Below are 25183 nucleotides of genomic sequence, written 5' to 3' on the forward strand. Positions count from 1 at the left end.
CAAAAGACACCCCTGCATCAAGCTGCCCTGCACCCTGGAGAAGAGAACCCGAGGTGCACAGAGCCTGCAGCCTGCAGCAAAAAACCAAAACTGGCAATCCCCATTAATAAACAACAGGGCACCCAACACCAAAACAGTACCCTGCACCCAGCCGCCCCTGTGCCGCTGTGGTTGCACCTAGTATCCTAACTCGGACACCCTTTGCCCTGAGCCTAACACCAGGAGCTTTGCTCCCACAACCTTGTGGCCTGCTTATGAGCAGCCACCAACTGGAGGCCCCCTATCCCCCATTGGATAACATTGTGCCTCAGCACTCTGCACCCGGCCGCGGATGTACGATGTTACAACGCGAGTTTTTACAACGCGTACCGTTACATCGCGGTTGTTACAACGACTGCGATGTTACCACGCCATGCCTTTACAACGCAAGTCTTTACATCGACTTGCACTAGATGGCGTGCTAACATTAGAAAAGCGTAATTTACTATTCCAACTCCAGTCCACTTAACAGTAGGGAAGGTGTTGGGATAGTAAACTACACTATTTGTAATGTTAGCACGCCATCTAGCGCAAGTCGATGTAAAGACTTGCATTGTAATGGCATGGCGTGGTAACATCGCAGTCGTTGTAACGATTGCGATGTAACTGCATCGCGGTGTACTAACCGCGATGTTAAGGATGTTCCCCCCCGGCCGCCCTAGTGCCGCTGAGGGTGATCTGAGAGTGCATCCTTGACCCTAGGGGAACCCTGCTTCTAACCCCAGAATACCACCTCCCACAAACCAGCATGTGACACCCTTTTATGATTTAAACCAAATTAAATAAAAGTAATTTTTCACTCACTCAGTACTTACCTGCAAACCGATAACTTATTTTTCTCCCATAAGAATGCAATGACTGCTTTTCCTTGAAAATTCTTTAAAGTGTGGAGTTGGTTTGTATGAAACATTGAAAAACTGCATATGTGTAAAAACTGAATTACTTACCTTTTGTCTAGGAAATGTCTCAATGTGATATCTAGGCATTTCACACTGATTATCCAAAGTAACTAAAAAAGTAATCTAAAAAGTAACATGCACAGTAATCTGTAAAGTAACTGAAAAGTAATTTTGAACTGTTTACTTACCTGTAAATCAACCAACTGCATTTGAACCTGCATTCAACTGTAAATCACTGCATAACATTTTGCAAAGCAGTATTTCACTTACCTGCACCAGGTCTGGCTTGGTTTTAGAAATAAAATAACTAAATGATATCTTTATACAAACAAATTGGTCTGAGTTCAGTCTTTAAGAGTGTGTGACATCATTTCTTGCCTGAGTGTGTACGATAAATGCTTAACACTACCGTCTGATAAAGCCTTACTGCTCCCCCACACTCCCACAAATAGAGAGTAAGGTGCTATCTACTTTTACCTCTGCCCACCTTTGGGGTTCCACTGGGCTCGGTGCACACTATACCTCATTTTGGTATAGTATATACAGAGCCAGCTTCCAACAGGGGGGTCTCTCAAAGGGGTGATATAATTAAGGGAGTGGCTTAAAACTTTTATGCTAAAAACCTGTGCTCAGCATAATGTGCCGCCCAACTGGTATTTTGCTGCTTCTGTTATTGCCTCCACATAAGTAACATTACACCTACAACAAGCCAGGACTATTGGCTTTGTCAAAGGTTGTTAGTTGCATAAGATAAATATATTACGTGCATAAATACAACTATGGCTTTTTTGTATATAATATTGAAAATGCTTTAGTTCTTGTGCAAGAGGTTGTGGCGTAATGGCTAGAGCTGCCCACTTTGGAGCAGAGGAAGCACGTTTGGTCTCGGCGTCGGCTCAACGTCCTGTGTTTCTGGGCAAATCACTTAATCATCCATGCCTACCAAAAAATTAATGAAGATGTCTTTGTTGGTGCTCATGTGAAGCACTTCATGTTTAGCAATACAGAACTGCAAAAAAATTAAAGTTACATCAATACAGTGAACTGCTGCAGAGTTAAGATTTGTTTTTCCAGTCTGAGTGTGAGGGTGAAAATGGAGAGCCCGATAGGGACCCGTCTCAGCGCTTGCTTTTACAAACTGCTGGTGCTGAGCACCGGCAGGACCCGGCCCACTTAAAGCCCTGCTATTATGGCATTAATCAGGGATAGAGGGTGAGGAAATAAATAATGTTCTGATCCTGCAACAAACTACTAGTCTTATGCTTAGGGTTGCCACCTTATTATTTTGATGTCCCAGACTGTACGAAAATTAGCAGTGACCTAAAGCTGTATTTTCAACACTTATCTGTGCATACTTCGAACAGCAAATATAAATAAAAAGCACTTTTAATTGTGTTCTAGGGCTGCCCGAATGATCCATGCCTAATAATTAAAGGGAACAAAGACAGAGAAGTCACATTACAAATGAATACACACTTTTTTTATTTATAATCGTATTTAGTGTCAAGACGCGGTTTTTGCAGGCTCTTTAAACAACACATGGCTAGCATTTTTCTTTTGGGAATCCTACTTTATATTCCTTTTTATGAAATGCATTTGCACACTACGGCAATAAATGTAATATACAATGTAAGGAATAGGCAGAATGGGGGCCCAGGGGGTACTGGAACCAGAAAACAAAACTAAGCCTTGGTAACCAATTTACAACGGTAAGTAAATATGCAAATGGTATTGAAAGACCTGTGAAAAACGTGGGCGTGCCGGAGATAAGACTCCAGACACTGCGCAGCCGAGCCCACAGCTGCAGCAGCCTGGGCTGAGACACACAACAGGGGCGGGGTGGGAGGGTGGGGGGGGATAAAGCCCATTCAGCCTAATGGGCGTTGCGCATCTGATCAAAATACTCACTGCAGGCTTCCAGTTCTCAGTTTGGTGGGGTGCTCACTCTTCTGCCCACTGTCGAGCTAGGTACCTACACCTGCAATTTAGGGGGACAGTGCTTACTTTGTAAAACAAAATAAGTGCAGGGGCCCTACTAAGAGCCCACCACAGTTTGCACCACACATTGCCAGTGTATTTACACAACTACTAAACATCACACTGCTACCAGTGTGACAATTCAGACTGTTTGAGACCGCCAAAGCTTTAAGACTAGCTTGGGTGGCAGGTATAAGTTGTTTTTAATATATATTGAATTAGAAAAATAATTGTTATTCTGCTCTTCTTTAAATTACACAAACTGCGCTACCATGTGGCAGCTGTCATAAGTGCAGGTTCCGGCAATTATGTGTCGGCCGGTGCTGAACACTGGAAACCACCGGCTCAAATAAAGCACTGGGGTGGATGGGTCACACAACTTAGCAGCACAACAGTGGGTCAGCACAGCCTGGCTACCGTGAAGAAGAAGGGCAAGTCCAGGCACTCCTCACTGTCCCATAGGGTGTATCGGCACAACCAGTTCTGGGAAGAGCCCAGTGCAAGCTAAGAGAAGGGCTCCTTGCAACTTCATCCAGTCATTCTGACAGGGACAAAAGCAAAGCCGGCCCAAAGATTCCTCTTGAGCCTTCTTATCCCTTACCCAAATTTGAGAAGTGTTCTCTTGATCTTTTGCTTGCTATGGTGTTTCAGGAGGCCAGCTCCACTAACTGTAGAGGAGCTTTTCAGCTCTGGTGAACCAAGGGGGAGCAGGATTTCCCTCTCTCGTCCCCTCTCTCCTTTCTGAGGCAATAGAGATCATACCGCCCCCAGTAGCTTCTGTCTTTTTCAGGTTTCAACTATATAGCAGGCTTCCCACCTCTCTATAAGTGTGCAACAGTGGTTAGTGTAAGGCTCGGACTCTATCGTGGCTACGTTTCCACTCTGGGCTCACCCAGACTTTTCTATTCTTCATTTATTTTACAGTTAAAAATATCCACAAAGCACTCTTCTAATATCATTACTGGGACACTTGAGTCAGCTGGCTCACTGGGCTTTCTGTGATATCTAAGTCCTCCCACAGACCCTCCTCCCATATTAGGGCCCTCCCCTTACATTCCAAGATTCATTTCCGCTCAACCTCATCATCCATCTATTGAATCCTTCTGAGTGCGAAGACCCAGGATTTCTGGAGAGAGTTTTCCATCAAAGGTCTCTCTTCACTGGACTGGATCAGGCCTGTGGAATGTGAATGGAAAGACCCTGCCATTCTTCTGGTCTGTGACCTAGTATGGTGAATTGACAGTACTAGGGCTGATGGGCGCTCTTTATCCTTTCTTGGTCCCTCTGAGTGGAATAAACTTCCCCTGGACCTCCGTCTGGTGAGTTGGGAACAGATCTTCAAAAAGAAGTTGAAAACTTGACTTTTTACTCAGCTGTAATTGCATTATCGGAAGACCAGCGCCGGGACACTTCTTGGAGCATCTGTGTGCTTTACAAATCCTACTCATCATCATCATCACTGGCTGATACCCAATCTGCAGTCTTTCCCTTCCTCTCCAGCTGGGATCCTTGACTTCTCAACTGTTATAAGTCCAGGGGAAGGCCAACTACAGGTCTGGCAGAGGAGCGTGTCTGTCCAAACTGGTGAGTTAACTTCCCATTCACCCAGCAGGAAGTAACAGCCTGCCTAAAATCCATATTTGAGCCACGGGTACCACAGTCCTGAGTTTCCCAATGGTGGGGAATAGAATTGAGTAGCACAAAGCCACAAATATGGTATCTGTACCTGCTTCCTAGCAGAGGATACAACAATTTGCTCTTTAATAGGCATTGCAAGCTTTGCCAATGAAAAGCTGCCATAATCCTGCAATGGAGGCATTTTTAGTGTCATAATTAGCGAAACATTCAAGTTTGGTACAAGTCTCTGCTTCTCTTATGAACGTTATGCACTTGTGCCTTGGGGCTTCGAGGTATACTTTGCAAGTGACATTTAAATTCAGTGAAGGAGGCCTCATATCTGAAATTGTTTTACACTGACATGTTAGCACTGCAGGGTTACAAAGTGCTTGCCAATCCTCTCTTAATGCTTTTGACATCCCACCATGAACAATCCCATCTGGGGCATTTCACATTTTGCTGTTTGAACATGTTTTGTTCACTTTGACTGTGAGCTTCCCTAAAAATCTAACCAGCCAATTGGAATTTGTCAATTTGCAGTGTCTACATTGTTTTTTCATATGCATTACTTTGATAAAACTAATTGTGTTACTTGTATATCAAACCTAGCTGGGAATCCTTAGAAAGAAGCTGGAAAGTGCAGAGAAGGCGCAGACCCTGATCATTCAGAAGTATGAAGGACAGCTGAATGTACTCCAATATCAAGTATGTTTCATGACTTTATCTTTGTTGGGCACTTGTTCACATTTGCAAGGTGTAATTTGAACTCATTGTAAGTATTTTTAGTGGGAGAGTGGAGACCCAGTAATGCTATTAGAAGACAGAGTGATGCACACATGTTGCCAGCATCATGGTCGGACTGGCCTATAGGGGGCAATCAGGCGGTGCCCGACGGGCTGGCCTGACGGATCAGTGTATGGACCGGTTTTTTAGCAGTGCGTGGGGTGGTTTTATGGCCAGGTGGGCCAGTTTCTACTGTTGACTTTCCTAATATTACCACAGACAATACCTGCAGCCAACACAAATTATTGCAGCCTCATACCTTGCAAAATATTCAGATAGCCTGTCTTTACAACTTCAGCTCTGGCTGATTTACATATGCAGGCTACTTGTTTAGCTCTCTCATTTGCTAATAAGGTCCACTTTAATTTTGGTGCCCTGCCTACTTTCTGCCCCCGTCCGACCAGGGGCAGCATTCGCTATGTCAGGTTGAAGCCGGTGATATCTCACTCCCATGTGCACGGCAACACTGGGGGGCATATTATCAAGACAGGCGATAAAATTATTGCCGCTTTAGCGGCAGAAAACTGCTGCTAAAACGGCGATAATGGGCTTGATAATATGCTCTATGGAATTCCAATTGAAGCTCAGGTTAAATGTCCTTCACATCTAACATGGGCTCCAATTGGAATTCCATAGAGCATATTATCAAGCCCATTATCGCCGTTTTAGCGGCATTTTTCTGCCGCTAAAGCGGCGATAATTTTATCGCCTGTCTTGATAATATACCCCAAAGTAAGTTCACAATGTAGGTTCACTGGGACCTGCTCCCTAAAATTGCATTGAGTTCAAACCCTGACATAATTACAGTTTATTCCTAGTTTTTTTCACCAGGCTTACTTTACGGAAGGGGCTACAAGCTCTCTTCAGTGATACTGCTGACTTTAGATGTCTCTATGGCTGCAAGGTGAAGACCACCTGAGACGGTCTTACAATTCTGCTAATGGCTGGGATTTATGAAGCCAGACCAACTGAAGGGGCGCTTGAGTTAGGCAGTTAGATTTCTTTTTTGAAATAATTTGTCTGTTGTATAATATGCTGGAGTGTAATGAACGCCTTCTTAGTAATGCTAAACGAGAGCGTAAACAGCAATTCAACGTTGATCCTCTATCACTGTCCTGTCTGAAACCCCAGTCAAAGTTGTGGGGAGTTGGGGTGCCTGACGTTTCCCCCTTAGCATTTGGTGGGGTCAACATTGTGTACACAGGGGTCCTGTCTCACCAAGGAGTTGGCGGAGGGTTCAAGGATGGTCTCAGTGTTTTAATGGAAAGGGAAAAAGCACTTACCTTGAAGGGGTCTTTGCCACTAGGAAGGGGAAGAGAGCGCAAAATGACAAAGCAGAGGTTTTGAGTGCTGACTTCATTGTACACCAATACAAGTCTGAGAGGCACACAGCCTCATGGATTGAGAGGCAGCCATGGATATTCTTATACATGGTTTCTATTAAAGTGTAAAACACCATAGCAGATACTTAGGTAAGAAGTCTCTCTACAGGTGGGATTATTTGGAGGCAAAGGGATAATTTCTCCAGAAAGGACAAAAGAATTATGCAGAAAATTGTTATAAAGTTATACAGCAAAATATAGCCCAGTTGGTTGTCCGTCAGTGGAGATTTATGTATGAAGCTCAATTGTGGGCTTGCTACCTCCTCTACAATGCCCCCAGTGCTGCCCACATTTTACTCGACCTCTGTAGGCCATTCATGCTTCTCCTAGAGAAAGCTGGCGTGGAGTCGACACCAACTATTGGAGTTCAGTTATGCAGTAAATACTCTGTTGCTCTATGTCCAGAGAGATAAATCTAATTTTCCTTGTCTTAGTTAAGTATGCCCAAATTAGCAATATGTTCACGCAGCTAAAGACAATAGATGCGATCGAAAGCAGCCCTCGCGGCTAAGATCACTCCAACTGACCCTAAAATAGAGCTATTAACCTGGCAATGCAACCCTCTGAACTCTACTGGTAACAGATATGCAGCAGCCCATCTTGGTAGTTTAGTAGTCCACTCCTCAAGCTCCTGAGCATCACAAATACTTCACTGTCTGCCACAGGATCTGGGAGCAGCATTTTCTTCCACAGGAGAAAGTCTTGCGTGTGCCTATAAAAAATATATGTTTGATTCAGATCACTCTATACACAACACGCAAGTATCGGAGACACATGAGAACTAGTGCCTATCTTGTACAGGGTGTCCCATTAGAGGAAAACCCCTTAGAAAATGCTATGCCAGAAGAAAAGCTTTTTAGATATTATCTCAGGAAATGATTCCTGCCATTGTCCCTGAACCAGTTAGCAGAAGTAAAAATTGTATAAGTGCATAAATTATGACTTTATGATGGTTTTTCACTTATGTGATTTTTTTTTTCGTTATATAACAATTGATAAGGCAGAGGAGCATAGTCCCACTGCTCTTCATAAAATAATATTAATGTAGTAATTATCATTTTATATTTCACGGGTTCTGGGCTGGGTTAGGGTGGGGCGGGTCGGAGGCACAGGGGGAGGAGTGGTTTGCACACTCCAAATGTGCATGACTGCTTAGGCGCACGTCTTGGGCCAGTCAAACAGTCATGCGCACTTTGCATGTTCCCCACCAGGCTCCATTACACAGCCTGGTGGGGAACATGCATAGGCCCCCAGTCCCATCTGAGTGCCGATCCACGGGCTCAGACCAATCAAATACTGCATTGCAGCGTTGTGATTGGCTATGCGGGGCCAAGGTGCTTCCTTGTTGTACTTTCGGACTCGCCAGAGTAGCGAGGAGAGAAGCGGCCAGCAGAGAGGTAAGTGGTATTTATTTTTTATTTATTTTATTTTGTCCCGTCCCCGCCCATTTACCCCCTACCCGTCCACCCTTATTCCCTGCCAGCCGCTACTGCATTTGATGGTGTTTTTCCTAGATTAAGACAAACACCTAGGGCAACAATTATTGATATGAATCCCTAGGATAGGTCTCAACTATCCTCACCATAAAACATTTATAGCTTTTGGGAACCTTATGTAATGATATAGATCCTTTTAACAGTCCATTCGAATTTCCTCTGAACCAGAAAAAACATTTTCCCTCGTTTTTGAAGAGGGTTGTCAAAGTTTTTAGCAGTTGGCTCACCTCTGCAGTCTCTCAAGCTCCGAGGGTCCAGTTCCCTCTTTTTCGAAGAAAGGTCTGATAATAACTTTAAAGGAACCGCAGGCTGACTCTTCTCAGATGGCCGATTTATGGGTGATAGCTTTATGCATAATGATGTAAAGAAAGTTCGAGAAGCAGACAAGCTAATGAGTACATGTGAGAAAGAAATATGGAGAATGAGAGGAACACAAGGGCAGAGATATGGGTGAAGACAAGGAAAGGAGCAAGATGGGGAAAAGGATTGATTCCGTGACAGTCATAGAGTAGGCCATAGGCCCAGGTAGACAGAAAGCTAGAGAAGTCTGAATGAAGACAAAAAGTCCTGGGCCTACCTTAATGGGGTTTCCTGGCAGAGAGCCGAGCTCCTGTTTTATGCACCTGCAGTGTGTAAATGTCAATTAATTTAACTTGATATTCGGGTGAAATTATGAAAAATGATGAAATAGAGGTTCTCGAGCGCAGAATCTCACAAGAAATAGACTGGGTAAGAAGGTCCTCATTGGGCCCCATGGCCCATGTTAGAACCCCAGAAAATAGATCTGGTCTTCCAAATAACCATAGTATAGACCCGGCAACATGTCCTATCCCAGCCATTAATTTTACCAATCCCGAGTTTACTACTGAGGCCCCGAGTTACCTTGAGGACATGAGCCTTATGGCCCTACCCAACACGCAAATCCCCCAGCTTACATCCGTAGAGAACACTGAGACAGCTAAAGTTGCAGGAACTAACCTAGACAGCAACAGGGGTACCAGGGAAGGGGCTGTTCCTAAAAAGAAGCAGGGCCTCCAAAATAAAGTAGATCATAGGACTAAAACTTCGAAATCTAAGCAAGCCAGAGGCAAAAGGGAGATAGGTGCTTCCTCCGAGCTCACTGGGAATAGATTAGGACCGCCATCTCCCCTTAGAACGAGTAAGTTAACTTCATTACCACAACCTATTAGCAACGCACCATCAGACACTATTTCAGATGACATTACTTTAGAAGATATAGGCACCTTAGTTAGGTCTCTGTTGAGCCCTCTCGAGGCAAGACTGATTAAGATGGAAGCCAGACTAGTTAGTATTGAAAAGGCTACCGTGCAACTCCTAGACTCAAGGAAAACTGTCAACAGTGGGACCAAAATATTTAGAGAGGGATCAGGTTCAAAACTTACCAAAGGCAACTTCCCTCCCACACCAACTACTAATAAATCCCCGCAAATTAACCCCAAACCCCCACAACCTGTACCAATTAATGCTCCGGCACCATTGGTTGTAAATAAGGCCCCCACTCCCATTCAACAATCGGCTACTGCTATCCCAAAATCAACCCTCCCGCCGAAAGACAATAATACCCAGCCTCCGGCCAAAGCCAAGAGTGGCCCTCCTACTACTGGAGAGAAACCTGACATTACTTTTAAATCTAAATTCATAAACCTCCCCCCAGAAGTAGCACCTTACACTCTGGTTCTGGTGGGGGTCCCTGAATTAAATTCTACTACATCTGAATCCACCATCTCACTAATAAATAAAGTAATCAATTGGCTCTCCGTAAACAGACCGCTACCGAGAGGTACTACTAGCGATATAACCATGGCTAGGAGGGCAACGTGGGTGGGCTACACTAAGAAATCCATCGGTGGCGACTGCATTCTGGTCACCTTCAGAGATCCGAATGCAGCCGCATATATCTGCACCCGTGCTGCTGATGGGGATTTTGCGAGCACCATCCAACCATTACCCCTCTCATTCTTTTACCCCTCAAATTTTTACAACCTGGAGGATCACAGGTGGAGGCATCACCAGGAGCTGTTGGAGGGTTGGGAAAATAGTCGGAGGAAGAACAACAACTATCCGTCATACAGGGAAAGACCAACAGAGCAGTTCCCTACTTATGGGGGTGAGGCCGGCTGGGAAACTGTTGCAAGAAGGAGGGGGGGAGGCGGTGGACAGAGGAGGGGAATTCCAGGGCCACATAGAATACACTACCCCGCCCATCTATCTACCCATAACCGCTTTAGTAGCCTTGAGATGGTAGATTGACATGCGGTTGACGAGGGGAGCGCAATTCAAATATCTCACATAAATGGGCTCAAATTTGACCTGGTTGCTGATATTCATCCTTCAGCATTTGGCACAGTTGATCCTGCACATGTCCCAAGTGTCGCGCCCTCCGCTCCCCTCCATGATAATAACCCCAAGGGCACGTCCTTCGTCCCCACAAACCTTCGGCGGCCCCACGAGTGCACCACCACCACTTTGGCTCATATGGGCACGGCCTCCACCCAACCACTAGAAATAACAGTGATTTCATGGAATGTGGCTGGCCTTGCTAGCAAGATAGATTGCACAGAATGGGGTACATATATCAGTTCGAAGGATATAATTCTATTACAAGAAACTTGGGCGCGTGAAGAAATAGCATTTCCGGGTTTTGCCTCCTTCTTCAAAGCAGCTAAATGGGGGGGTAGGGGCAGGCCATCTGGGGGACTAACTACATGGGTAGCCACGGATTTAGGATGCCAAGCTACTTATCTAGAGACCGCTTCTGATGATTTACTGGCTGTCTCACTCGAGTGGCCAGACTCATCGAAGTTGATAGTAATTAATATCTATTCAAGGCCGGTTCCAATGCATAAAGAATCTGGCACAGTGGATGAGCTAGCCAAGCTCCTAGAAGGTATCCCAAGTGAACTGGCTTGCCTGGTAGGAGGCGATTTTAATGCTCAATATGAACCACTGCCGGGGCTACGTGATGGTCCTTCTCTGGAAGAAGACTTAAATTGGCTCATACCTGAGACGGTGGCACCTTCTCCACGGGCTTGGACTCCACTAGCCCTACAGATAACCGCCCTCACCCTCAACCTGGGTCTAAGGGCATGCAACGGTCGCACTAAATCAGACACGCCAAGTATCCATACTTTTAATAAACCCGGCAGCGAATCCAGATTGGATTACATAATGGTTAAACTGTTCATGTGGTCAGCAATAGTGGACTTTAAAGTTACCCCAAGACTAGACAGTGACCACAACTCCCTGGAATTGACCTACTGTCTACCTGGGAGAGACCCAAGAATCAATGGGTTGGTTAAAGATAAAACGGGCCTCCTACTTGAAAATAATCGTAGGAAGGTCAAGTGGGAGAAACTGGCCAGCAACCCAGAACGAATATCCCGCCTATATGAAAGGATAATTCCATTATTGGAGGATGCCTTCCAGCTAGGATCTAGGGTTTTAGACGACGTTATGCGAGGAGAGCTTGCACAAATACATGCAGGCATCCTCATTACCCTAGAGCAGGATCTATTTTCATCTTCAAGGCAAAGGAATGGCCTTAAACCAAAGACATCTTGGTACAATGCAGCTTGCAGGGAAGCCAAGGCCAACTTGCTACTTGCCATAAAGGAACATCACAACAAAGATGAAATTCGCGCCAGGAGAAGATCCTATAAAATCCTCCTGGAGAATGCAAGGGCAGAATGGGACCACGATTACTGGGAAAATCTCACTAATGCATTAACAACCAGAGATTCCCGTAAATTTTGGCGTGTAGTGGCGAATGGCACGGAGGATTTATCTTCTGCAATAGAGCCCAATATAGCCCCCACGGTATGGCAGACCCATTTTGAAGCCCTGTACGCAGAGGGTGGGGGTGAACAGAACAGAGATGGTCCCACAATTTCATTCTGCCCGATCGGGGTTGCTTTCACTGAAAAAGAAGTGAGGGAAGCCATTAAAGGGTTAGCTGCTGGAAAAGCCCCTGGTCTCGATGGGGTGCCCGGTGACCTGTTTAAGCAGGAACCTGGGATATGGGCACCCTATCTCACATTAATATTTAATGCCATTGCCGGGGGACTGGAGGTGCCTGATACTTGGAGGGGAGCAGAGGTGGTCCCAATCTTCAAAAAGGGATCCCCCTTGCTCCCCTCCAACTATCGTCCTATCAGTTTAATCGATATATCCCAAAAATTGTTCGGTAGACTGATTTTGAATCGATTGCAGGCCTGGATCGAAGAAATGGAAATCTTGTCCCCTTACCAGGCAGGATTCAGGGAGGGCGTGTCAACCATAGACCAAATCTTCAGGTTAAATCTCCTCTACTGGAGAACAGCCATAATCGAGGGCGGCAGTCTATACACCATCTTTGTAGACTTACGTGCCGCCTTTGATTTGGTTCCCAGAGCGAGGCTATGGAGAGTTATGGAAGAGTTGGACGTACCTACTGACATCCTGACAATCCTGATGAGACTTCACCACAATAACTACGCTCGCGTAAGGTGTGGTAAAGGTGGCAAACTAACCGAAAGGTTCCCCGTTCGCAGAGGCGTGAGACAGGGTTGTGTGCTCGCACCGACCCTGTTCTGCATCTTTGTGAACGGGGTAGTTGCCCACCTAAACAGGATTCACAACTCGGATGCCCCAAAATTAACCGGCAGCAGGGTGCCTGCAATTATGTTTGCAGATGACACCCTGCTGCTGTCTAAATCCCCTATGGGGATCCAGCGCATCTTGGATGGTTTTCTAGATTTTTGTAACGACCGGGGACTGGAAATCAACCCTCAAAAAACTAAGTTCATGATTCTGAACCCCAAGCCCCAGAATCGTGCCCCACCCAGGCTCGGCAAAACACAATTGGAACGTGTGCACAATATTGAATATTTGGGGATCACGTTAAACGAACATCTATCGTGGACGTCTCATCAGGCCAAAGCGACCATCAAACTGGCACTGTTGGCGGGTGGCACTTTGCGCTTGGCGAACAAATCTTTTTACCGCCCACTGACCCCAATTATTCATATATATAAAACCCAAGCAAGGGCGGGTGTTACATATGGGGGTGAAATCTGGGGTCACACTCATGTCCCAAAGTTACAGTCCACCAAAAACAAATTCCTGAGACAGGTAACTGCCCTTCCTCAAAGCACTCCATTACTCCCCCTTAGATTAGACCTGGGAGTAAGACCAATATCAGAGGAGCTAGGTCTTAAACCCCTAACCTTTTGGAGGCGTTTGTGGTGTAGCTCTGATCTCTTAATTTACAGAGAGGAGCTTCAGGAATTCTTACAGCTGCGGAACGCCTCGAGGATTCCGTGGCTGACTTATGTCAAGGGTAGCTTTGAGGATCTGGGCTATCCGGAACTATGGACCGATCCTTCCAAATCCTGTGTAAAGATTTCAAAGAAGGCACTCGCAAGAGCATACTACAATTTGATGCTCACAAGAGCCATCAACGAGAGCCGTGAAGGATCCTTGACCCACTTATTCCTGAAAGCAAAAGACTCCTACTGCCTTGAAAGCACTCTTGATGCGATCTCCCCTCTGCTAACGAGGAAATTATTCTTTCAATGGAGATATGGATGCCTTCCTCTAGCTTTTTTCACAGCGTCTTGGTCTCCATGCTCCACCACAGCAACCTGCCCTGCTTGTGCTCATCCGAAAGAAGACGAAGTTCACGCCGTTTTTTTCTGCAAGGGCTACAAGAGGAGCAGGAAACGCTGGTTAGTCCCGTTACTTAGGAACTTGGGCTTCAGATCCCTCCAACCAGCCTATAGGGTTTTAAAGTCAGACCTTTCTCCCATTGTCGTTTTTGCAGTTGCGAAATTCTTAACTTCCATGTGGTTTACCCGTAGCAGCGTCCTGAAAAGACTTGTATAAATTGACTTATTGTTAGATTTTAGCACAGTACACCATATTTTCTTTTTTCCCTTAATGCATTTTAATGTCTTAATTCATTGGATCACATCATGTTTAATACTTTTTTAATTGTCCATATTTTGCTATGTATCTTTTATGATCTGTGATCGAAATAAAGATTTCTGAAACGAAACGAAACGAAATAAACCAGGCCTTTTTATTAGGACAGATATGCAGTTCTGAAACTCATTAAAACATTTTATAATTTTGAAATCCATGGCCTCACTAATACAATAAACAAATCCTAACCCCTACGACCATTAAACCCCCCAACAATAAAAATCCCAAAACCATTCTTACAACTTTCAATCTTCACCATTCCCTTCCGTTTATCCATTGACCTTCACACGTGACTCATCCATTGCTCCTCTATATTCCCTCTGCTAAAGTCTACTCTGAAAATGCCCCCAACCCTTCCGGCCTGTCGCGAGCTCCTTAATTTTTGCCACCTGTTCTAAGTGACAACCTAAACCCCCAGAACTGCAGACCCCCCAAAAGCAGAAAATTGGAAATGACTTAAATATTGGGAGGAAGGGAGGGAGGGACAAGAATAAAAACAACCCTACCCTGAGAGGAGCACAGCATTGGAATGATGCAATTAACCCAGAGAGCCCTATCAGCTTTCTGAACCCTGCCCCGGTGCATAAGAAGACCAATGGGAGTTCCCTTAAGGCCTGGGCTAGACATCCTATGGACTCCATCCCAGGAGCCCGCATCGGGCGAAATGGTGAAGTAAACCAGGCCAAGTGAGAGTAAAAGGCTGCTGGATTAGGACAGGTATGCAGTTCTGAAACTCATTAAAACATTTTAAAATTTTGAGACTCATTGCCTCACTAATACGTTAAACAAATCCTAACCCCTACCCTTAAACCTCCGCCAACAATAAAAATCCCCAAACCATTCTTATAGCTTTCAATCTTCCCCATTCCCTTTTCTTTTATCCACTGACCTTCACATGGGACACAACCATCGCTCCCCTGTTTTCCCTCTGCCAAAACCTACTCTGCAATGCCCTCAGCCCTTCTGACCTGTTGGGAGCTCCTCAATTTCAGCCACCAGAAAAAACCTGTCAAGCTATTTATCCTGCCCCCCCCCCCAATTTCCTGCACAAAAGAAAGAAAAAACCCTAATCTCTTGAAAAACTCTGTCGCCCCAACAGCAAGCACCAATAAAATGCATAGGGAGCTAGAAAGAACTGGCTGTCGCCATAACAGCCCGAACAATGTTAACACCACCTTTTAAGGGCCAATGTTAAGGCAATTTATTCCCTTATTTCAAGTAGGTACAATTCATTACCCACAAACGAGGGGTAAACTCCATCCTGTCTAAAAACTGTAAATCTTCTTTTTTTAAGTCAGTGTATTCCAACCAGCCTATACCCCCTGCTCCTACAAAACCATTGCGTTCCAAGTTAACCTTGTGCCTCACTCTTTCAACTGCTGTACATCTAACTGCACCTCACCAAACTCTTCTAGGCACCAAAGCTGTCAACAAGATTGTTGTCTCTGACCAAGACTTCCCAATCATATCAAGATTCTTCTTGATCTCTTTTATCAAACCCAAACCCGAAAACTGCACAAGATCGTTTTCACCTAAATGTAAAAGTGAAACATCTGAGCACATTCTAACTGACAACAGATTAAATAAGCAAGGTAACAGTTGACCCCATTTCATGCCCCCGCCCCCCACCAATCAGTCTTGATTTCATTACTGCGAAAACCCAGAATATTTTCAAAAGGACGGTTCTCAGCTTGCTTCACTGCCCACTTAATGAAGAGTCTCTGACAATCAAAATGGGAAAGAAAGACACCGCTGGTTCTGCCACACCACCTGAAATGAGAAAGAAGAGTTAACAACCACTTACAAGCTGAGCATCCACAATCTCCCTACTGTACCGAAGACAGCAATCAGATGACCAACGTCCTAATCTTTTTTATTTACCTCTTTGAGAGAGAAACCCAATGTGGACGCTTCAGAAGCAGCTCCCAATTCTGAAAGAACGAGTGTCAAAACGGAAAGGATCTTCACCAACATGACATAAAACCTTTCTCATGACCCCAGAACCTGTGACACTAGCAGCCGCGAGCCATCTTGGTGAGCAAAAACTGGACCTGTTTCAGGCCCCTCTGTTGCTTTGAAATCACATTACCACTGGACACACCAACCCACCTACTTTCTTTTGTAAAATCTTTGCTCCCTTACCTCTTTTGTAAGTTTTGGACCCCTCCAGAAAGACTTGTATTGCTTCAACTGTCACAGTTATATTTTATACTCTCATACCCCTTGAGTGGCCCCTCCCTAATATCTCAGATATCCTAAATGCACTGATAAACAACCAAGACAGGCATAACCTGAACAACAATGGTTCAAAATAAGAAAAACATGGCAGAAAGGCCCTTCATCATATGCAACAACAATTTCATTGAAATAGGACCCCTGATAAAACAACCTCTCTGATTTTCTTTAGCCCAGCCTTGCAACATTCTCCTACCCATCTCACCAGCTGAAGGGTCATAGCCCCAGAAAAACTTGCCATAAAATCTCAAACCAGCTAACTTACCAGCAATAGTTTTTAGCTGATACTTTCTCATCCATATTGTTCATGATAGATCCTAATACATCATCTCTGCACAGCAAGCAACCTTGCTCGTCTTGAGTTCTACGAGACTCCCCCATCTTCAGAAATTCCTCCCATGCTCTCATGTAAGAGGTTCTAGTGGTCACTGCCAGAGATTTTTCAACAAGTTCATGCATTGTCAGTCCACTAGCTTCCATACCTGCTGCGGCAGCTGTGTTTTCTACAAATCTGCTCCAGGCGCCAAACCACAGAATCTCTGCCACTGTGGACAAGACACTGCGTCTGCGATATTATTGTCCATACCTGGCACATGCTTGGCTCCAAAAACAATATTAAACATCAAGCAACTTAGCATGAATCTTTGCAGTAGCTTTAAAAGATGCTTATCTTTTACTTTCTGACCATTGACCAGATCCACAACTGTTTTGTTGCCCACATTAAAAGTGACAGTTATATTCTCCAATTTCTTTTCCCACGCTGACAAAGCCACCCACAAAGGGAAGAATTCAAAGAAGGCAATGCTCCTACCCTCTTGCACCCACTTCAATGGCCTTATTTCGGCACATCACCTACCATCCCAGAATAAACTAAAACCACTGGCGCCAGCTGCATTTGAGACTATCTAGACAATCTAAAGAAATCCAAATCCAGGGACCACATAGTGATGCCATTGAAACCTTTAAAAAAGATTAATCAAACTTCAAAACCTGCCCGCATTGCTGTGGAGATCCTAATCCTGTGGTGTGGTAACTTAGCTCCTGACGTAACAAAACCAAGACGCCGACAAAAAGTCCTGCCCGCTCTTACAACACAACAAGCAAAATTGAGATGACCTAGCAGTTGTTCGGCTGTAGCTCAGGTGCTGCCATTGCTTCTTCGAGTAACGCAACACTAACCTTCAATTCAGGTAACCTCGCCTCCATTTAACTGTGTCCAATTCGAATCTAAGAAAAACTAGAGATGTACTAGTGCCCTCTCTTTTTTCAGGAGCCAAAGGTACACCCAACGCTTCGGTCATATCCTGAAACTGTTTTAAGACTGCCTCACAATCCTGTGTGCCTCCTGCACTTGCAAACAAAAAATCATCTAAATAATGGGGTAATCAATTAATAACCTGTTCTGTATGTAAAGTACCACTGCAAATAGGTACTAAATGACTCAAACAAACTACAAGAGGTAGCACATCCGATTGGTAAAACTTTATCAACATACAACTGATTGTCAAATTGAATACCTAACAGAGAAAAGTTCATAGGCTGAACTGGGTGCAGTCGAAAAGCTGGCTTGATGTTGCATTTTGCTAACTTAGCTCGTAGGCCTTCTGATCTAACTAGAGCTATGGTTACTGAAGCAAACTGTACTGCACTGCAGCGTCCTTTCTTGCACTATCGTGATGAATCGTGAAATGCTCACAGCTTTCTAAGGTATCACCCCTAGGGGAGAAATCACGAAATCATGCAAAGGGATGTAAAAGGGCCTGCGATCCTTCCCTCTGTTACTTCTTTGTGTAACTTTAATCTAACAATATGATGATGTTATTTTGCTGGCTTTAAATTGTTTAAAAAAACCTGCATGTCCTAGGGCCCCCATAACCAAGTCTGAAACCTTCTCTGAAGCCCATTCAAACGTTATTGCCTCCTCTCTGTTAGGGTAACATTTTAACCAAGAACTCAAACAATCCACCTTAATTGGCATATAAGCCTTTGTAACTAGGCTGGAAGGATCCCCCTTGCCCCTGCCTTGCCCACTGCCCCCAAAATATCCTTGCTCCCCAAAACACTGAAGGACTGCATGCTTACCCCTGCATTAAGAACACTTGTGTTTATACTTACAAGGGTTTCTCGGGCAGTAACCCCTGTTAAAAATCACCTGAATTGGGACTTTGGCCTCTACCCCATGTTCCACCCCCCCCCCCCCCCCGAGGTGGGTTTCCTTTGAAAAGTCTGGTGTTGAACTGCTAAGCCACATGCAATGTACATTGTCGAAGGGGTCTCTATGGATACATCCAGTGAACCCATAGCTTGTTGTCCACGCCCCCCCATGGTTTATCTGGTATGAGCACCACACAGACCTAAACTCCTAGTGCAACCATGCAAACCACATAAGCTCCAAATGGGCCTTACAAATTATATATATATATATATATATATATATATATATATATATATATATATATATATATATATATATATATATATATATATATATGAATAAAGCCTTACGCTGCTCCAGCATAAGAAATGAGTCGCACTCAGGATTCGAATTGGCGAAAAACAATTTTATTGACTCTGACGCGTTTCAACGACAACCGTCTTTGTCAAAGAGTCATTCAGTAACCCGGAAGAGGTCAAGGGCTTAAGAGTCCTTCCTCACAATTTAGTAGACATAGAAAACAGGGTGAGTTACAAAGTGAAATGAAACTGCAGTGTGATTTCAATGAAAAACAGACTATCACAGTAAATAAACGTGAAATCCATACATAGAATCACACAAGTTCAAATACATATACATAATTCAGCAAAGTAAAGTACAAAGAGTCAACATATATGTATAACCCTAATTAATTGTAAAATGAAATAACATAAAATAAAAAATATAATAAATGCCAAGTGGCAAAGAAGGCCAACATCGTAAGAGCAATTTCTATCTTATTTTTTGATAGTATTATGCAAGTGCATAAATAACAAATGTCTCACCCAAAGTTAGCATGTATAAAGGCAATTGCCACTCAAAACACCTTAAAGGATATATAACCTTTCTCGTAGTTACCTACTGTGGGGGAAAGCTAGGCCACCCGATTCGACCACCTAGGGGTTACTAATTAGACACAAAGAAATATATGTACAAGGACAGAACGTACCAGCAAGTTGGCAACATCATATGTTGAAGACAAGAGTCACATAAGACAACCTAGGCCAACCAAGATACACCTCGAGCAGCCGCTCAAGAGGACTAGCAAAAGGCCCAGGCATCAATGCATATATCCCAAGTGGATATAGGCAAGTCATAACCCAAAGTTACCAGGGCAGATGTGAGAAACAAGGGGATATAGAAGGAATAAAGGGACAAGGAGCTAGGATAGAGAGAAGGGAAGAAGGGAGAGAAAAAGAAGAAGAAAGAAGGAGACAAATAAAGAGATGAAGGTTGAGATGACAATGGGGTAAGGGGGAATAGTTTCAAGGAAAAGTATGTGTATGTATATATACTTTGAGATGCATTGGAAACTGTAATGGGTACAATCATAGGCAAAAACACCAAAATAGGGTAGGGAAAGACCAGGAGTGATAGCACTGAACAAAATTGCCAAGAAAAGCTACAATTCTGTTGCAAGCACAAGAGGTAATATCATGCTAATCATAAACAACATTGAATCTGGTCCAGCTATCCAAGATGAATGTGGAGATCCTCCTCCTGATTGAGCCCACCAGGGAACTTGCTGCATAATTTAATAATATATTCCGATTCTAGGCGCCTCAGTCGCCGTTGCCGGTCACCACCTCTAGCATTAGCAGGAACCCTGTTGATACCAAAAAATGCAATCTTAGTATTGATATCCTTGATGTCACCATGCACTACATGACAATGTTTCGCAATAGCATATGACATGTCACCATTTTTCACTGCGCGCAGATGTTCCAAAATGCGTTTCTTTACAGGGAAGATTGTACTCCCCACATAGCGTAGGCCACAAATACAGCTGATGACATATACAACATACTCGGTGTTACAATTGATGAAATTCCGTATTTTTCCTTGCTTGCCATTGGGGAGAGAGAAAGTTTTAACATTGGAACTGCAGCTACACGCCTTACATCTACCACATTTGCAAAAATGCAAAAACTAAAGTTTATTAAGAATTAGCATTTATTGCAGATTACAGTACTCTATCATGTGTATATATCACTAGCATGCTTGGATATCTATCACTATGATTGCTTATTTAGACATTTAGAAATGGCCGCCAAAGTCAAAGACAACATTTGTCAAACAATTAGTCTGTCCTTTATTTCAGCAGCTATGTAATGCCTCCTGTGTTTGTAGTACTTTGTGTGATCAAGTCAGTGTGTCTGACGAAATGCGTTACGAATAAACCTTTGGTTTACTTTCTGAGTGCAAGTCCTTCTGTGAAGAAGACGCTGTGTGTTATATATATATATATATATATATATATATATATATATATATATATATATATATATATATATATATATATATATTCACTGAAAAAACCATAGGTTTCACACATGTTATAGTTAGCTGTACATTTCACTCGTAAAAAAACAATGAAATTGCCCCGTTATAGTTAGTGCAGGCAACTATAACTCACGCGACCGCAATCCTCTGCTGATGCTAATACTGTATTTAGACACTTATTTGCCCATGTCTTCTTCCATTAAATTTTAGCTATACATATATTACAAATATTTTTTTTTCATAAAGACACATATGTCATCAGCAGAAGATTGCGGTCGCGTGAGTTATAGTTGCCTGCACTAACTATAACGGGGCAATTTCATTGGTTTTTTACGAGTGAAATGTACAGCTAACTATAACATGTGTGAAACCTATGGTTTTTTCAGTGAATTTGCAAGGTTTTTTAAATGCTAATTCCTAACTATAACGTGTGTGAAACCTATGGTTTTTATAGGTGAATTTGTACGTTTTTTTAAATGCTAAGTTACTTTACGCCATTCGTGGCGTTGCGCGCCCAGTTAACGCAGTTCGTTCCGTGCGCGCACGGTGCGCTTCGCGCACCGTGCGCGCACAGTGAGCACGCAGTGCGCTTCGCGCACCGCACGCCCACTTTACGCAGTTAGTGCCGTGCACGCAAGGTGGTCACGCGGTGCGCTGCGCGCACCGCGTGCCCACATTATGCAGGATGGGCCATGTACGCACGATGCGCTTCGCGCACCGTGCGCACATGGGGGACATATGATGCGCATCTTTTTGAAATGTATTCTTTGTTAATTTTATATCTGTAATAAGCCATGCGCAAATGGTGCCCTTCGGGCACCATTTGCACACGGGGTGGGGAAAATGTGGATTATTTTTTTTTTTTTAAAGTTTTACGGTAAGCGTAATCGGCGAATTACCGAAAAAAAAAATACTTTTTTTTTTTGGGCTTGTGGGTTGTTTGGGGACCCCTATATCAATGCTGGGTGGTTAGGATGTGACGAAACTGCCTCTTTAGCCATTTTTTGGCTTCGTTTTTGCTGCCCAACTCAGAGAGCGAGAGAGAAAATGGCGGCCGTCGCTTCCTGGTTTCGACCGATTCGAATGTTTACTAAGATCTAAGAGCCAATCAAAATCGCGCTCGCGCACGCCACCGTACCCGTACGGTAAGCGCACCGTAAGCGCACCGTAAGCTGTCTCAGATATATATATTGATTTAAAGGCTATTTTCTCAGAATCTACTGAACAGATTTACACCAAACCTACAAAAGGCACTTCCTTGACCTGAGGACTACCTCTCTGCCAAATTTCAAGTAATTCTGTTCAGCCGTTCGGGCTGTAGCTGTGTCTAAAGGTCCTATGGAAAAATGCATGGGAAAAACGCGTTTTGGGACCCCCCTTTTATCTCAGCCCCCGCTTGACGAATCCCCCCGAGACTTTCAGGGTAGGAGCGGAGCGTAGCGCCCCACCTATTTTGAAAAATTCGCGAGGATTCGTCGACCGGCGCCAAAGTTATTCAAAATAGAATGTTGCGGATTTCCTATGGAAACGTGGTCCTAACTATAACTACCTACTGGCGACCGCCAGTAGGTAATATATATATTATACATATATGTATATATATATATTTAAATATCAACACAGACCTCTCTGTAAATGTTTCGCAGTAGATGCTGACATATATTAACCATGCCGGCATTGCCGTGTCTTTTATTGTGGGTACTCTAGGTCTCTTTGCTAGTTCTCACGCTTCTTCTCTAGAACCCTCCTTGGATGGTATTTCTCTATGTAATAGTTTATACACATCAACAAATTAACCATTCCAAATCTTCTATTTCATCGTACTGCTCAAATGCGTGCCCAAAGGCATAGATAGCCCCATGTAAGGCAGTCTTTTCAAACCTTCCGTTTACTCTTTACCCCATCCTCTTTTGATTGCTCTTCTTTGTCAATTACTGTCTGAGATCACTGATTCCTCCTACCTTGGTATCCTTTCCTGCGCCAGACCCTCTTTCTTTCTTTCCTGCTTTTTCTGCATCCTCTGCAATAGGGTCTGTACCGATACCCTTGTCCACTGCTATCAGCCCTATTCCCTTGTGTACGTTTTTGTGCAGCTTCTTCGTGTTATTCCCCTCCCAACAACACCATCATTGAGTCTCACCTGTTCTGAATCTGCCTGCTGACTCCAGGAATGTTTGCCTGTGTCTGCCTTTATCCTGTGGTCTCTTAACATTCCTTCTTTTATCCAGTGACTTCGCTTGGGAAACCACTGCCTGTAAGATATGACTTTTGGAAAGAAGTTTGTTTCCCTCCCACTTTTTTGCTGCCTCCATTTTTTGACCTCTTTATGTTCTTGCCAACATTGTATTTCCCCCTCCTCCAATTCTTCTTCATTCTCCTCATAGTACAAGTTGCACTCCATTTGCAATTCCACATATGAAGTACCCACGCCGAGATATTCCCCATCTCCCACACCCCCATCACAATGTTTTCAATCAACTTTTTGGGAGGATTGATGTGGCTCTGATTAAATCTTCTTCTCCCACGCTGTCGGGATGGTTGCACCAAACGGTGAATTTCAGGCCGGTCATCCCAAGTCGCTGCAAACCCAGCCAGCTGGACCTCACTGCATCTGTTGGTTGCCATGCAGCCTTCTCCATCCGATGTCCTGCAATCCACCACAACCTGCAGGGACTGTGTTCTACCTGACCACTGTGGCTCAACTCAGCATCACCAGAGACCCATACCCACCTACCTGCAGGTAAAACTCCTTGTGTCCTTGGTCCATTATGACCCTGAAAAAACTCACTGCTTGGGGGCCCATCAGAAAACTATCACCCTGACTGACGAGTAGATTCTGTTCTGAAGTTTGATTAATAATATTATCACCACTTCCTGCCACCTTCGGTTGTATGACACAACCATGCATGCATAAACCACGTGTTCCTTAACAACGAGGTCGGAACTATGAATGCCTCTAAAACACGCATTCCTTTACCACGCAAGTCTTTACAATGACTTGCCTTAGGGAAAGTGCTGGACTTTGGAACAGTATAATTTACTATTTTAACTCCAGTCCACGCAACAGTAAGGAAAGCGTTGGACTTTAAAGTCCAATGCCGCTTTACCTAAGTCATGTCGTTTAACGACATGTGTGGTAAAGGAATGCATGGTTAAGCCGCATTCAGTGTTCCGACCGCGTTGCAAAGGCAACGCGTGGTTCGGCCATCGTTGTAATTGTTGTTTCCCGCCACATTCTGTTCCCCTACCAACAATTCTGCTTGAACCACGTTCTTTATAATATCCTCCTCTGTAGAGCATGTAAAGGCTGGAAGCACCCTTTCTAAATTACAGCCAGCCTCTTCTTGTGAAACTCTTCTTTTTAACAAATTTTGGAAAATAGGCACATTGTTTACTTGAGTGCTCGTGCTGTACAACACACAAACGCACTCTGCTCCACCCTGCTGCACCCTGCTGGCCTGTTCTTTTCACCGCGTGACTCACTGGCGGGGCTGAAACAGTGCGCTGCTTGCAGACTGCTCTAATAATTCCCCTGGGGCCCGCCTTTCATGTGCCGGGCAATTTTGACACACATTTATGCGCGCGGCCTCTGCCTCTTCTCCTTTCAAGCGGAGTACAATAATGCCTCTGCTTCGGCTGCACCTGCTGGCATCTGCATCCTTTCATCCCCTTGGCAACAAGCACCTCGAAACTTCATTTTTTGTTGCAGCGACGAACATGCGAAGACCGCTGCTGCAACCCCACTGGCAGCAGTGCATTTAGGCCGCTCCAGATCCACTCAGGCCTGTGAAAGCAAGCCGGGCGGAATGAGATTCTCCCTGCCTGCTTCACATAAAACCCTGAGTGCTTCTCCAACCGCTGCAGCTTTTTCAGCCACAATATTTTAACCGCTACTATAGGCCACAATATCTAGAGACAAGAATAAAAAACAAGCATTGAAAATGCAATAAATCTCGTATTGATTATGTTAAAGCCATTTGCTTTGCTAATGGTATTGTATAGCAAAGCAAATGGCTTTAACTTAATCAAAGGCGATACCTATTGCATTTTTAATGCTTGTTTTTAAAGTGCTATAACACTGCCAGCGTTGACCACATCACAGGGCTTTTCTTTTTTACTGTAAGCCATGCTGCACAGCAGCAGGAACAAGACTAACAAAACATTGACAAATCCAATAGAATTTGCAAAGGCGAAACTTATTGGCTTTGCCAGTGCTTTTTAATACTGTACCAGGGCTCCTGAAAACAACCTCTGTATCCAATTGAGCCGTGGGGAAACACAGCTCCTTTAGATCCT

At 44.2% G+C, this 25183-nt stretch overlaps 1 protein-coding gene across 5 annotated transcripts in view; it reads left to right on the forward strand.

Annotated features, from left to right (window-relative positions):
• DEUP1 (deuterosome assembly protein 1) overlaps positions 1 to 25183 on the forward strand; it is a 425119-nt gene that overhangs the window by 51877 nt on the left and 348059 nt on the right. For 4 of the 5 annotated variants that reach the window (XM_085624053.1, XM_085624057.1, XM_085624056.1 and 1 more), the window contains one exon: positions 5142 to 5237. The exons of the other annotated variant lie outside the window; for it this stretch is intronic. In XM_085624053.1, the coding sequence (XP_085480179.1) occupies positions 5142 to 5237 (96 nt within the window). The remainder of the gene's footprint in view (positions 1 to 5141; positions 5238 to 25183) is intronic. 5 annotated transcript variants of the gene reach the window in all.

This window comes from Triturus cristatus, chromosome 8 (assembly GCF_964204655.1).
Source record: "Triturus cristatus chromosome 8, aTriCri1.1, whole genome shotgun sequence".
Lineage (NCBI taxonomy): Eukaryota > Metazoa > Chordata > Amphibia > Caudata > Salamandridae > Triturus > Triturus cristatus.